General features: G+C 42.0%; 1 protein-coding gene across 1 annotated transcript in view; it reads left to right on the top strand.

Annotated features, from left to right (window-relative positions):
* Positions 1-15471, top strand: part of LOC126191048 (DNA methyltransferase 1-associated protein 1) — a 127192-nt gene that overhangs the window by 45467 nt on the left and 66254 nt on the right. Inside the window, exon 2 of the mRNA XM_049931760.1 lies at positions 13165-13391. Coding sequence (XP_049787717.1) covers positions 13187-13391 — 205 coding nt within the window. The 5' untranslated portion in view covers positions 13165-13186. The remainder of the gene's footprint in view (positions 1-13164; positions 13392-15471) is intronic.

The raw sequence follows: 15471 nt of genomic DNA on the forward strand, positions 1-15471 counted from the left end.
TGTCTTTCAACATCATCTTTCCCTCTGTACTTCCGTCCCGACTGACATCTCTGCCCAAACTCTTTGCCTTTACAAATGTCTGCTTGAGTCTGTGTATGTGTGGATGGATATGTGTGTGTGTGCGAGTGTATACCTGTCCTTTTTTCCCCCTAAGGTAAGTCTTTCCGCTCCCGGGATTGGAATGACTCCTTACCCTCTCCCTTAAAACCCATATCCTTTTTTCTTTCCTTCTCCTTCCCTCTTTCCTGACGAGGCAACCGTTGGTTGCGAAAGCTTGGATTTTGTGTGTATGTTTGTGTTTGTTTGTGTGTCTGTCGACCTGCCAGCACTTTCATTTGGTAAGTCACATCATCTTTGTTTTTAAATATATTTTTTCTTCGTGGAATGTTTCCTTCTATTATAACCATATCACTAATTTGAACCCAACAATTACGTTTGTTATTGTCGCCTTTGCATTTCGAAATCTTTCCTGTCGTCTTATTTCTCTTTTTTCTCTTTATTTTCTCTTTCTGTTTTTACCAGTAGTCTCACTTTGTATTCACCCCCGTTTTTACCGTAATCTACTATACAATTTTATCCCGCCATATATATGCTCAACAATACGTAACCCACTTCCCAACCATAACCAAAAGATTTTATTTTCCGCTTTCAACACTACCGCTGCTATAAAATCCACCGTTTCTAGTTCAATAACAGCTGCTTTCACGTATTTAACAACCATTTCGGCTACTTCTAATAACTTTAACTTTATTTCCACTTCCGTTTTTCGCACATCACTGATCATTTTAGCCGCTCCCCACAGGTTTTAACGTCATTTTTTCTACAATTGTTAGCCCCATTTTCGTAATCTTTCACCACAACACCACTCCTTTAATACGTTTTTTCGAAATTTTCTCGAATTTCTCCGTCCTTTAACGTCATTTTAGCCGCTCCCCACAGGTTTTAACGTCATTTTTTCTACAATTGTTAGCCCCATTTTCGTAGTCTTTCACCACAACACCACTCCTTTAATACGTTTTTTCGAAATTTTCTCGAAATTTTCCCGAATTTCTCCGTCCTTTAACGTGATTTAGCGGCAACACAACCACCTAACCTTTTTGCACATCGCTGTCTACCAACCCAAGTTCAATACAAGATCAACTTAACCAACACTTTTTCGCCTTTTTTTCATACCAGATCTCCAATTGCTTTCTAGTTCACCTTTATCTCTCCCCTATATTTCTATCTTTCTTTTTCATTTCAACCTCATGTTAAACTTTCCACCTTCTAATACCATGTCACCCTCACAACACCCCCACAACGACCCCATTAAGTTTTATTTACATTCCCTCCGCAAGCATGCCTTCACCCTAGCCAGATTACGCTCACATATTTTATTTTCTCAGGCTTGTCTGACATTTGGCATAACCCCCAAAGGCCTCACACTTAAAGTTCCCATCTCTGGTTGCAACCCTTCTTTCCATCAGTCCCTATACCAGTTCCAAACTGAACAATCCATTGCCCTCACCCACCTAATCCTTCACCTACACATCAACTCAGCCAATGAACACACCCGTCAACTCCTATCCTTAATAAAAGTCCTCAATCTTTCCTCTCCCACATCCACACCGGCTATTCAGAGCATCCTCCTACAGGCCAACCGCCAATTAGAACAGCATGCCACCCTTCACCTCAAAAAACTATCCAATCTCCTGGTTTCCCACCTCCGGAAAGGCAACTCACTCACCCTTCACAACCTTTCCAGCAAACCTCAACCACCTCTCATTGCACACAAACCCAGTCTCTCCCATCTACTCAATCTCCCACTTCCAGCTCCACTCCCTCCAAAACCTCAAAATTCCGATCAACACAATCTGGCACCACAACACCCTAATTCAGTAGTTAACCTTTCCTCCAAACCTCTCTCCCAATCCGAAACCTCTGTCCTATCCAAAGGCCTCACCTTCAGCCCCACTCCCAGATTCAACCAAACAGCCCTCGTCAAAGATTTACTGTCCTACACTCGTACTCTCTGCTGGAAGTATCACTTTGCCACGAAGAAAAATGATCCTAATCCTACCCCTAATGATCCAACTCCCCGAGACACTATCCAAATTGAACCCTGCCTGGAACAGTTCCGTCCTCCGTCACAGCGGGACCCACCTCCTCTTCCTCAAAATCACCCTCTCCAAACCTTCCAGGAATTTCTGACTTCCAGCCTTGCCTCTCAATCCTTCTTAAAAAACCTTAATCCTACTCCCAACATCACCACTGCTGAAGCCCAGGCTATCCGTGATCTGAAGGCTGACCGGTCCATCGTCATTCTTCCGGCGGACAAGGGTTCCACGACCGTGGTACTTGATCGTCGGGAGTACGTGGCTGAGGGACTGCGTCAGCTTTCAGACAACACCACATACAAAGTTTGCCAAGGTAATCCCATTCCTGATGTCCAGGCAGAGCTTCAAGGAATCCTCAGAACCTTAGGCCCCCTACAAAACCTTTCACCTGACTCCATCAACCTCCTGACCCCACCGACACCCCGCACCCCTACCTTCTACCTTCTCCCTAAAATTCACAAACCCAATCATCCCGGTCGCCCCATTGTAGCTGGTTACCAAGCCCCCACAGAACGTATCTCTGCCTACGTGGATCAACACCTTCAACCCATTACATGCAGTCTCCCATCCTTCATCAAAGACACCAACCACTTTCTCGAACGCCTGGAATCCTTACCCAGTCCGTTACCCCCAGAAACCATCCTTGTAACCATTGATGCCACTTCCTTATACACAAATATCCCGCACGTCCAGGGCCTCGCTGCGATGGAGCACTTCCTTTCACGCCGATCACCTGCCACCCTACCTAAAACCTCTTTCCTCATTACCTTAGCTAGCTTCATCCTGACCCACAACTTCTTCACTTTTGAAAACCAGACATACCAACAATTAAAGGGAACAGCCATGGGTACCAGGATGGCCCCCTCGTACGCCAACCTATTCATGGGTCGCTTAGAGGAAGCCTTCTTGGTTACCCAGGCCTGCCAACCCAAAGTTTGGTACAGATTTATTGATGACATCTTCATGATCTGGACTCACAGTGAAGAAGAACTCCAGAATTTCCTCTCCAACCTCAACTCCTTTGGTTCCATCAGATTCACCTGGTCCTACTCCAAATCCCATGCCACTTTCCTTGATGTTGACCTTCACCTGTCCAATGGGCAGCTTCACACGTCCGTCCACATCAAACCCACCAACAAGCAACAGTACCTCCATTACGACAGCTGCCACCCATTCCACATCAAACGGTCCCTTCCCTACAGCCTAGGTCTTCGTGGCAAACGAATCTGCTCCAGTCCGGAATCCCTGAGGCATTACACCAACAACCTGACAACAGCTTTCGCATCCCGCAACTACCCTCCCGACCTGGTACAGAAGCAAATAACCAGAGCCACTTCCTCATCCTCTCAAACCCAGAACCTCCCACAGAAGAACCACAAAAGTGCCCCACTTGTGACAGGATACTTTCCGGGACTGGATCAGATTCTGAATGTGGCTCTCCAGCAGGGATACAACTTCCTCAAATCCTGCCCTGAAATGAGATCCATCCTTCATGAAATCCTCCCCACTCCACCAAGAGTGTCTTTCCGCCGTCCACCTAACCTTCGTAACCTCTTGGTTCATCCCTATGAAATCCCCAAACCACCTTCCCTACCCTCTGGCTCCTACCCTTGTAACCGCCCCCGGTGTAAAACCTGTCCCATGCACCCTCCCACCACCACCTACTCCAGTCCTGTAACCCGGAAGGTGTACACAATCAAAGGCAGAGCCACGTGTGAAAGCACCCACGTGATCTACCAACTGACCTGCCTACACTGTGATGCATTCTATGTGGGAATGACCAGCAACAAACTGTCCATTCGCATGAATGGACACAGGCAGACAGTGTTTGTTGGTAATGAGGATCACCCTGTGGCTAAACATGCCTTGGTGCACGGCCAGCACATCTTGGCACAGTGTTACACCGTCCGGGTTATCTGGATACTTCCCACTAACACCAACCTGTCAGAACTCCGGAGATGGGAACTTGCCCTTCAGCATATCCTCTCTTCTCGCTATCCGCCAGGCCTCAATCTCCGCTAATTTCTAATTTCAATCTGCCGCCACTCATACCTCACCTGTCTTTCAACATCATCTTTCCCTCTGTACTTCCGTCCCGACTGACATCTCTGCCCAAACTCTTTGCCTTTACAAATGTCTGCTTGAGTCTGTGTATGTGTGGATGGATATGTGTGTGTGTGCGAGTGTATACCTGTCCTTTTTTCCCCCTAAGGTAAGTCTTTCCGCTCCCGGGATTGGAATGACTCCTTACCCTCTCCCTTAAAACCCATATCCTTTTGTCTTTCCTTCTCCTTCCCTCTTTCCTGACGAGGCAACCGTTGGTTGCGAAAGCTTGGATTTTGTGTGTATGTTTGTGTTTGTTTGTGTGTCTGTCGACCTGCCAGCACTTTCATTTGGTAAGTCACATCATCTTTGTTTTTAAATATATTTTTCCTTCGTGGAATGTTTCCTTCTATTATAACCATATCACTAATTTGAACCCAACAATTACGTTTGTTATTGTCGCCTTTGCATTTCGAAATCTTTCCTGTCGTCTTATTTCTCTTTTTTCTCTTTATTTTCTCTTTCTGTTTTTACCAGTAGTCTCACTTTGTATTCACCCCCGTTTTTACCGTAATCTACTATACAATTTTATCCCGCCATATATATGCTCAACAATACGTAACCCACTTCCCAACCATAACCAAAAGATTTTATTTTCCGCTTTCAACACTACCGCTGCTATAAAATCCACCGTTTCTAGTTCAATAACAGCTGCTTTCACGTATTTAACAACCATTTCGGCTACTTCTAATAACTTTAACTTTATTTCCACTTCCGTTTTTCGCACATCACTGATCATTTTAGCCGCTCCCCACAGGTTTTAACGTCATTTTTTCTACAATTGTTAGCCCCATTTTCGTAATCTTTCACCACAACACCACTCCTTTAATACGTTTTTTCGAAATTTTCTCGAATTTCTCCGTCCTTTAACGTCATTTTAGCCGCTCCCCACAGGTTTTAACGTCATTTTTTCTACAATTGTTAGCCCCATTTTCGTAGTCTTTCACCACAACACCACTCCTTTAATACGTTTTTTCGAAATTTTCTCGAAATTTTCCCGAATTTCTCCGTCCTTTAACGTGATTTAGCGGCAACACAACCACCTAACCTTTTTGCACATCGCTGTCTACCAACCCAAGTTCAATACAAGATCAACTTAACCAACACTTTTTCGCCTTTTTTTCATACCAGATCTCCAATTGCTTTCTAGTTCACCTTTATCTCTCCCCTATATTTCTATCTTTCTTTTTCATTTCAACCTCATGTTAAACTTTCCACCTTCTAATACCATGTCACCCTCACAACACCCCCACAACGACCCCATTAAGTTTTATTTACATTCCCTCCGCAAGCATGCCTTCACCCTAGCCAGATTACGCTCACATATTTTATTTTCTCAGGCTTGTCTGACATTTGGCATAACCCCCAAAGGCCTCACACTTAAAGTTCCCATCTCTGGTTGCAACCCTTCTTTCCATCAGTCCCTATACCAGTTCCAAACTGAACAATCCATTGCCCTCACCCACCTAATCCTTCACCTACACATCAACTCAGCCAATGAACACACCCGTCAACTCCTATCCTTAATAAAAGTCCTCAATCTTTCCTCTCCCACATCCACACCGGCTATTCAGAGCATCCTCCTACAGGCCAACCGCCAATTAGAACAGCATGCCACCCTTCACCTCAAAAAACTATCCAATCTCCTGGTTTCCCACCTCCGGAAAGGCAACTCACTCACCCTTCACAACCTTTCCAGCAAACCTCAACCACCTCTCATTGCACACAAACCCAGTCTCTCCCATCTACTCAATCTCCCACTTCCAGCTCCACTCCCTCCAAAACCTCAAAATTCCGATCAACACAATCTGGCACCACAACACCCTAATTCAGTAGTTAACCTTTCCTCCAAACCTCTCTCCCAATCCGAAACCTCTGTCCTATCCAAAGGCCTCACCTTCAGCCCCACTCCCAGATTCAACCAAACAGCCCTCGTCAAAGATTTACTGTCCTACACTCGTACTCTCTGCTGGAAGTATCACTTTGCCACGAAGAAAAATGATCCTAATCCTACCCCTAATGATCCAACTCCCCGAGACACTATCCAAATTGAACCCTGCCTGGAACAGTTCCGTCCTCCGTCACAGCGGGACCCACCTCCTCTTCCTCAAAATCACCCTCTCCAAACCTTCCAGGAATTTCTGACTTCCAGCCTTGCCTCTCAATCCTTCTTAAAAAACCTTAATCCTACTCCCAACATCACCACTGCTGAAGCCCAGGCTATCCGTGATCTGAAGGCTGACCGGTCCATCGTCATTCTTCCGGCGGACAAGGGTTCCACGACCGTGGTACTTGATCGTCGGGAGTACGTGGCTGAGGGACTGCGTCAGCTTTCAGACAACACCACATACAAAGTTTGCCAAGGTAATCCCATTCCTGATGTCCAGGCAGAGCTTCAAGGAATCCTCAGAACCTTAGGCCCCCTACAAAACCTTTCACCTGACTCCATCAACCTCCTGACCCCACCGACACCCCGCACCCCTACCTTCTACCTTCTCCCTAAAATTCACAAACCCAATCATCCCGGTCGCCCCATTGTAGCTGGTTACCAAGCCCCCACAGAACGTATCTCTGCCTACGTGGATCAACACCTTCAACCCATTACATGCAGTCTCCCATCCTTCATCAAAGACACCAACCACTTTCTCGAACGCCTGGAATCCTTACCCAGTCCGTTACCCCCAGAAACCATCCTTGTAACCATTGATGCCACTTCCTTATACACAAATATCCCGCACGTCCAGGGCCTCGCTGCGATGGAGCACTTCCTTTCACGCCGATCACCTGCCACCCTACCTAAAACCTCTTTCCTCATTACCTTAGCTAGCTTCATCCTGACCCACAACTTCTTCACTTTTGAAAACCAGACATACCAACAATTAAAGGGAACAGCCATGGGTACCAGGATGGCCCCCTCGTACGCCAACCTATTCATGGGTCGCTTAGAGGAAGCCTTCTTGGTTACCCAGGCCTGCCAACCCAAAGTTTGGTACAGATTTATTGATGACATCTTCATGATCTGGACTCACAGTGAAGAAGAACTCCAGAATTTCCTCTCCAACCTCAACTCCTTTGGTTCCATCAGATTCACCTGGTCCTACTCCAAATCCCATGCCACTTTCCTTGATGTTGACCTTCACCTGTCCAATGGGCAGCTTCACACGTCCGTCCACATCAAACCCACCAACAAGCAACAGTACCTCCATTACGACAGCTGCCACCCATTCCACATCAAACGGTCCCTTCCCTACAGCCTAGGTCTTCGTGGCAAACGAATCTGCTCCAGTCCGGAATCCCTGAGGCATTACACCAACAACCTGACAACAGCTTTCGCATCCCGCAACTACCCTCCCGACCTGGTACAGAAGCAAATAACCAGAGCCACTTCCTCATCCTCTCAAACCCAGAACCTCCCACAGAAGAACCACAAAAGTGCCCCACTTGTGACAGGATACTTTCCGGGACTGGATCAGATTCTGAATGTGGCTCTCCAGCAGGGATACAACTTCCTCAAATCCTGCCCTGAAATGAGATCCATCCTTCATGAAATCCTCCCCACTCCACCAAGAGTGTCTTTCCGCCGTCCACCTAACCTTCGTAACCTCTTGGTTCATCCCTATGAAATCCCCAAACCACCTTCCCTACCCTCTGGCTCCTACCCTTGTAACCGCCCCCGGTGTAAAACCTGTCCCATGCACCCTCCCACCACCACCTACTCCAGTCCTGTAACCCGGAAGGTGTACACAATCAAAGGCAGAGCCACGTGTGAAAGCACCCACGTGATCTACCAACTGACCTGCCTACACTGTGATGCATTCTATGTGGGAATGACCAGCAACAAACTGTCCATTCGCATGAATGGACACAGGCAGACAGTGTTTGTTGGTAATGAGGATCACCCTGTGGCTAAACATGCCTTGGTGCACGGCCAGCACATCTTGGCACAGTGTTACACCGTCCGGGTTATCTGGATACTTCCCACTAACACCAACCTGTCAGAACTCCGGAGATGGGAACTTGCCCTTCAGCATATCCTCTCTTCTCGCTATCCGCCAGGCCTCAATCTCCGCTAATTTCTAATTTCAATCTGCCGCCACTCATACCTCACCTGTCTTTCAACATCATCTTTCCCTCTGTACTTCCGTCCCGACTGACATCTCTGCCCAAACTCTTTGCCTTTACAAATGTCTGCTTGAGTCTGTGTATGTGTGGATGGATATGTGTGTGTGTGCGAGTGTATACCTGTCCTTTTTTCCCCCTAAGGTAAGTCTTTCCGCTCCCGGGATTGGAATGACTCCTTACCCTCTCCCTTAAAACCCATATCCTTTTGTCTTTCCTTCTCCTTCCCTCTTTCCTGACGAGGCAACCGTTGGTTGCGAAAGCTTGGATTTTGTGTGTATGTTTGTGTTTGTTTGTGTGTCTGTCGACCTGCCAGCACTTTCATTTGGTAAGTCACATCATCTATACTACTCTATAAAGACAAAATGTTGTTTAACATTATTACCAAAAACCTTGAGAACTTTGTGGCCGATTTACTTCAGATTTTTACATGATGCTCTAATAAACATCCAGGCGGGTATAGGCTATTCATTTTTTGATATATATAGTATAGAAAGGGAAAGAGTTGTTTCCAAAAAACTTGAAAATTCCACGACCTATTTACTTCAAATTTTTGTGGTTAACTGTAATAAACATAGGCTAAATATTTTTAATATATATCAAAAAAGAAAGATGATGAGACTTACCAAACAAAAGCGCTGGCAGGTCGATAGACACACAAACAAACACAAACATACACACAAAATTCTAGCTTTCGCAACCAATGGTTGCCTCGTCAGGAAAGAGGGAAGGAGAGGGAAAGACAAAAGGATTTGGGTTTTAAGGGAGAGGGTAAGGAGTCGTTCCAATCCCGGGAGCGGAAAGACTTACCTTAGGGGGAAAAAAGGACGGGTATACACTCACACACACACACATATCCATCCGCATATACACAGACACATAGCAAGTGGTGGAAACTTTGTTGACAACAGTCCCGAAAAGTTCTTGAATTATTTGCTTCAAATTTTCCTACAATACTCTAGGCAATTTCAAGAGTAATTGAAAGACAGTCAGTGAATATTTTTTTCCACTTTAAGCTTAAAAATATCAAGAATCACTGTTAAGGACAAATTCTGTTACTGTATTTTCTACATAAACAAAGAAATATAATTTTTTAGTGTAACAGTTTCTTTCATTCATATAATGAGACATACGCTATGTACAACTCGTCGATTTCCTGTATAAATTCACAAAGATTCTGTTATAGAGAGAATAAATATGAAACAGAATGGTGTAGAATATAAATGCATTGAACAAATATTGTGCTAATGAAATTTTAAAAAAAAATCCCTGATAATGCAAGGATACTTTATAGTAACTGAATGACATTTTCACTTGAAAGTTACTCGTTTCATTTGCATTGTTGATTTGGTGGGAAAAATGGGGCTTATTACTCAGCTCTACTGTAGGTGCAGTCAGTTTCTCTATACACACACACACACACACACACACACACACACACACACACCGGCAAACATTTATTTTCCTTTGAGGGAAATATTAGTATCTTTCCATTTGAATCATTTTTTCTACAAAATGTAATTGCATAACCATCTACAACATAAATCAACTACCCACAAAAAATTTTGACTCTTTTTTTTTATATGAGCACAGGCCACCAGAGGAAAATCCTCTTGAAGCAAGGCATTGCGATTAATCATCCTGCGAATGTGCTTTGGTTGGCAGGTCATTCCACATCGAAACATGCAATAATTGAAGGATTTGTAACCCTCTCTCTCAGATTTTCACAAAACTTTGCACATTTGCTTATACTTATAACACAGGAACTTCTGCAAAATCTTTTTTGTCTCAGACTGCAACTGTATTTTACATCGAATTCTAAATGTAGTGATATTCTTATAACAGGGCTCTCAAAGAATGTCAGTGCAAAATGGTTCTATATACATAAATGCCCATAACTTAGATGTTTATGAAGCTTTTGATTTGGAATTTTTTTCAGAAGCTAAGTGCACATAATTTATAGATATCCAGTTTTCAAGCTGTAAAGTTACAGAGCATTGTTTTTAAAAAATATTAATGTATGTCAATTTTCGATTTCAGAAAAATTGTGAGGATGTGCTTATATAACATTTCTTCAACCCGCCAGGAACCCTATTTTGGTTGTAAATAATCCCACAGATTGTAAGCTTTCTAGTAAAATAAAAATTTGAATGGGTCTTCTGCTAATTGACGCACACATGTGAAATCAAAATACATTTTGCTGTGGTGGATAAGGGTCATAAGTAAGCTCCCACTGTCTCACTCCCCCAGATGGAGGGGTATCAAATTAGCATATTTAAGTGTAACTCGTTCTAGGCAGGCAAATTAACCTCAAGGGTGAAATTTTATTTCCTTTCATTTGACTAATTCAGTAATGTTTTAAAGACTATAACATATGATTTATGTGTTCAGCCAATCATCTGCTCACAGTGATAAAAAAAAGTATCACAGATACTGTTACTTAACTTTTTGAAAGTGGTCATCAAAGAACTTGTTGTGATCCTTACAAAAACCACAAACAGTTAAAAAATCTCTGAGCTCAGTTTGCTTGTCTTTGTCTAAAGGATTAAGTGCTAAAAGAATATATGTAAAACCAGGCCAAAAATTGTGCACAACATGTCATAAGATTTGTGAACAGAAAACTATCATCAGTGATATCATAGAAATGAAAGTGACACGGATGACCCGGAGGTGACATTTCACGAATCAGTACTAAGAAGCCAAAGTATTGAAGATGTGAATAACACTTAACATTATTTGGGGTGCTCTCCCCTAAAACTTCACTCCAATCCAATTCACAGTGAGGCTTCATATGACAAGAAGCAGTTAGAAAAAGTGAGGGATGTTTTGGAAAAAAAAGTGTTCAGGCATTATATTGCAGTATTGAAGATTCTGACTGTAGAGGAGAACAGTTTGATGATGAAATTGTAAAGAAAGCCAAAGATTATGATGTCATGATATTGTTAATAAAAGAAAAAGTGGCTAGCGTAAGAGTACCTGAAAAAATTCAAATTTAACTTTAGCTCCATCCTCTTGGGCACTAGAAAACATAGTGTCAGAATTCAGTGTTAGTGAGTGTGTGGTTTGACAAGCAAGGGAGAAGATATTGCTGATGAAGTGGTAAAAATTGTCACAATTTCTACCAAAATGATGAATAAACACGAGTGTCACCAGGAGCAAAAGAGAAAGTTAGCATTCAGGAGAGTGTATATATTTTTTAAAAAAATAAAAAAAAAAAAATAAAAAGCTTCGCAACTTAAGAGAACTGTACTCTTATTTTAAATGGGAGAATCCAAACATTAATGTTGGTCTTTTTAAATTTTATTTGCCAAGACTGAAGTTGTGTATTTTAACTGGTGCTGGTACCACTCATTTAGTGTTTGTGTTTGTGTGTGTGTGTGTATTTTTTGTATCTACTAGAATATAAAACTGGTTTTAGATGTGGAACACATTGAAGAAACATACAAAGAACTTGTATAATTTCTTGTGTGTGACTCTGTAAACGACAACTGCATGCTTAATCACTATGATAATCGTCCCTGTGATGACAGACTGTCAGAATTATTAAACAGAAATTAGCTTACAATGATGCTGATAATGAAATTGGGTTTAGCCAGTGGATAAATACAGACCATCAAGCAGAATTGGTAAAGCAGTCTGCAACTGTTGGTGAATACATAGACTTGTTGGTAACAAAATTACTGGCACTTAACCACACTCACTTATATATGTCAGTCACAGTCATTGAAAAAATTCTAATCCCGGAAAAAGCAATTCAGTTAATAGACTTTGCTGAAAACTACAGTTTTGTTATTCCGAATGAAATTCAGAGTTGCCACCAGACAAGGAGCAGCTGTACAATCCATCCCATGTGTGTTTATGTGATTAATGAAGAAAGTAAATTGGTAATAGTGAACCACTACTTTATAAGTGATGATAGGAAATATGATGTAGTATTTGTAAATGTTGTCCAGAAATAAATGGTTAAGTGGCTGGCAGTGCATTACCCACAAGCGAAGAAAGTGCGTTATTTCACCGATGGATGTGCTGCTGAATATAAGAATCAAAAAAGCTTTAAAAAATTGTGTGAGCACAAAAACAATTTTTCTATTAATGCTGAGCAGTCCTTTTTTGCTACTAGCCACAGTAAATCTGTGTACAATGGTTTGGGAGGAACTATAAAATGTATATCGAGAAGAGCTGGTCTTCAACTAGCGGATGATGCACAAATAACAACTGTATATAGTGTTTATGATTTCTGCAAAGCTAATATTGACGAATGTTTTTTTCACATCTTAGAGAAAGTCAATGTAGATTTCCTACGCAAGAAGCTCGAGAAGAGAGTTTTGACAACCCCCACAATAACTGCTGTCAGGAATTTTCAACATTACAAACCACTCCTGTAGAGAATAGAAGAGTAACTTCTTCTGAAAAGTCTTCCTTGATTTTTTCATTCAATGAAAATGCCCGTCAGTTGACATGCATTGCAAAAACAGACATAATGTCTAATAGGATAGCAGCAATCAATAAATTTTACAATGTTACTTATAATCCGTCTTTATTGCAAAATTTTTATTCATATGACCGGTTTCGGTTCATCCAGAACCATCTTCAAATCTGTAACAATAATGATACTAATTTACTATTTCACAAATGCAAATCTTTTTCGTCCTATCTAATCAACATCAAATGTACCAGAACGTACCTGATATTTCGGTTACAAGAGTAACCCGTCCCAATCCAGCAACTTTCACATGCTGCATCACTTAAATTGGTTGGCAGAATGCACGTCATTTATATTAATTGAATTTTATTATAAAGTGTGTTCATGTGTAAGCTTTTTAAAATATTTTTTTTTTTCTTTTAGGTGCAGTTAACTGTTTTCAGTGATGGCTGACGTCAGAGACATATTGGAGCTTGAAAGGCCTCCAACCCCTGAAATAACAAAAGAGGCTATTTTGGGACCTGAGAAGGTAAAGAGAAAGCCATTCACTCCAAAGGTCTCAAAACGGCCAGAAGGAATGCATCGTGAAGTATTCGCTCTACTTTATACTGACAATAAGGATGCTCCTCCAGTCTTCCCAACAGACATGGGTATGTCTTAACACTTTTCCTTACGTGACATTTGTCATTTTGATCTCTCTTCATTATATTAAATTTTGAATGCTTTAATGTTAGGAATAAAAAGAGCAACATACCTTCATGTTGTTGTTGTTGTGGTCTTCAGTCCTGAGACTGGTTTGATGCAGCTCTCCATGCTACTCTATCCTGTGCAAGCTTCTTCATCTCCCAGTACCTACTGCAACCTACATCCTTCTGAATCTGCTTAGTGTATTCATCTTTTGGTCTCCCCCTACGATTTTTAACCTCCACGCTGCCCTCCAATACTAAATTGGTGATCCCTTGAAGCCTCAGAACATGTCCTACCAACCGATCCCTTCTTCTAGTCAAGTTGTGCCACAAGCTTCTCTTCTCCCCAATCCTATTCAATACCTCCTCATTAGTTATGTGAGCTACCCATCTAATCTTCAGCATTCTTCTGTAGCGCCACATTTCGAAAGCTTCTATTCTCTTCTTGTCCAAACTATTTATCATCCATGTTTGACTTCCATACATGGCTACACTCCATACAAATACTTTCAGAAATGACTTCCTGACACTTAAATCTATACTCGATGTTAACAAATTTCTCTTCTTCAGAAACGCTTTCCTTGCCATTGCCAGTCTACATTTTATATCCTCTCTACTTCGACCATCATCAGTTATTTTTCTCCCCAAATAGCAAAACTCCTTTACTACTTTAAGTGTCTCATTTCCTAATCTAATAACCTCAACATCACCCGACGTAATTCGACTACATTCCATTATCCTCGTTTTGCTTTTGTTGATGTTCATCTTATATCCTCCCTTCAAGACACCATCCATTCTGTTGAACTGCTCTTCCAAGTCCTTTGCTGTCTCTGACAGAATTACAATGTCATCGGCGAACCTCAAACATTTTATTTCTTCTCCATGGATTTTAATACCTACTCCGAATTTTTCTTTTGTTTCCTTTACTGCTTGCTCAATATACAGATTGAATAACATCAGGGAGAGGCTACAACCCTGTCTCACTCCCTTCCCAACCACTGCTTCCCTTTCATGTCCCTCGACTCATAACTGCCATCTGGTTTCTGTACAAATTGTAAATAGCCACCTTTAGAATTTGAAAGAGAGTATTCCAATCAACATTGTCAAAAGCTTTCTCTAAGTGTACAAATGCTAGAAACGTAGGTTTGCCTTTCCTTAATCTTTCTTCTAAGATAAGTCGTAAGGTCAGTATTGCCTCACGTGTTCCAGTATTTCTACGGAATCCAAACTGATCTTCCCCGAGGTCGGCTTCTACTAGTTTTTCCATTCGTCTGTAAAGAATTCATGTTAGTATTTTGCAGCTGTGACTTATTAAACTGATTGTTTGGTAATTTTCACATCTGTCAACACCTGTTTTCTTTGGGATTGGAATTATTATATTCTTCTTGAAGTCTGAGGGTATTTCACCTGTTTCATATATCTTGCTCACCAGATGGTAGAGTTTTGTCAGGACTGGCTCTCCCAAGGCTGTCAGTACTTCCAATGGAATGTTGTTTACTCCGGGGGCCTTGTTTTGACTCAGGTCTTTCAGTGCTCTGTCAAACTCTTCACGCAGTATCGTATCTCCCATTTCATCTTCATCTACATCCTCTTCCATTTCTATAATATTGTCCTCAAGTACATCGCCCTTGTATAGACCCTCTATATACTCCTTCCACCTTTCTGCTTTCCCTTCTTTGCTTAGAACTGGGTTTCCATCTGAACTCTTGATGTTCATACAAGTGGGTGTCTTATCTCCAAAGGTCTCTTTAACTTTCCTGTAGGCAGTATCTATCTTACCCCTAGTGAGATAAGCCTCTACATCCTTACATTTGTCCTCTAGCCATCCCTGCTTAGCCATTTTGCACTTCCTGTCGATCTCATTTTTGACTTCCTTTTTGCCTGCTTCATTTACAGCATTTTTATATTTTCTCCTTTCATCAATTAAATTCAATATTTCTTCTGTTACCCAAGGATTTCTACTAGCCATCGTCTTTTTACCTACTTGATCCTCTGCTGCCTTCACTACTTCATCCCTCAAAGCTACCCATTCTTCTTCTACTGT

Source organism: Schistocerca cancellata, chromosome 6 (genome assembly GCF_023864275.1).
Source record: "Schistocerca cancellata isolate TAMUIC-IGC-003103 chromosome 6, iqSchCanc2.1, whole genome shotgun sequence".
NCBI classification, from domain to species: Eukaryota; Metazoa; Arthropoda; class Insecta; order Orthoptera; family Acrididae; genus Schistocerca; species Schistocerca cancellata.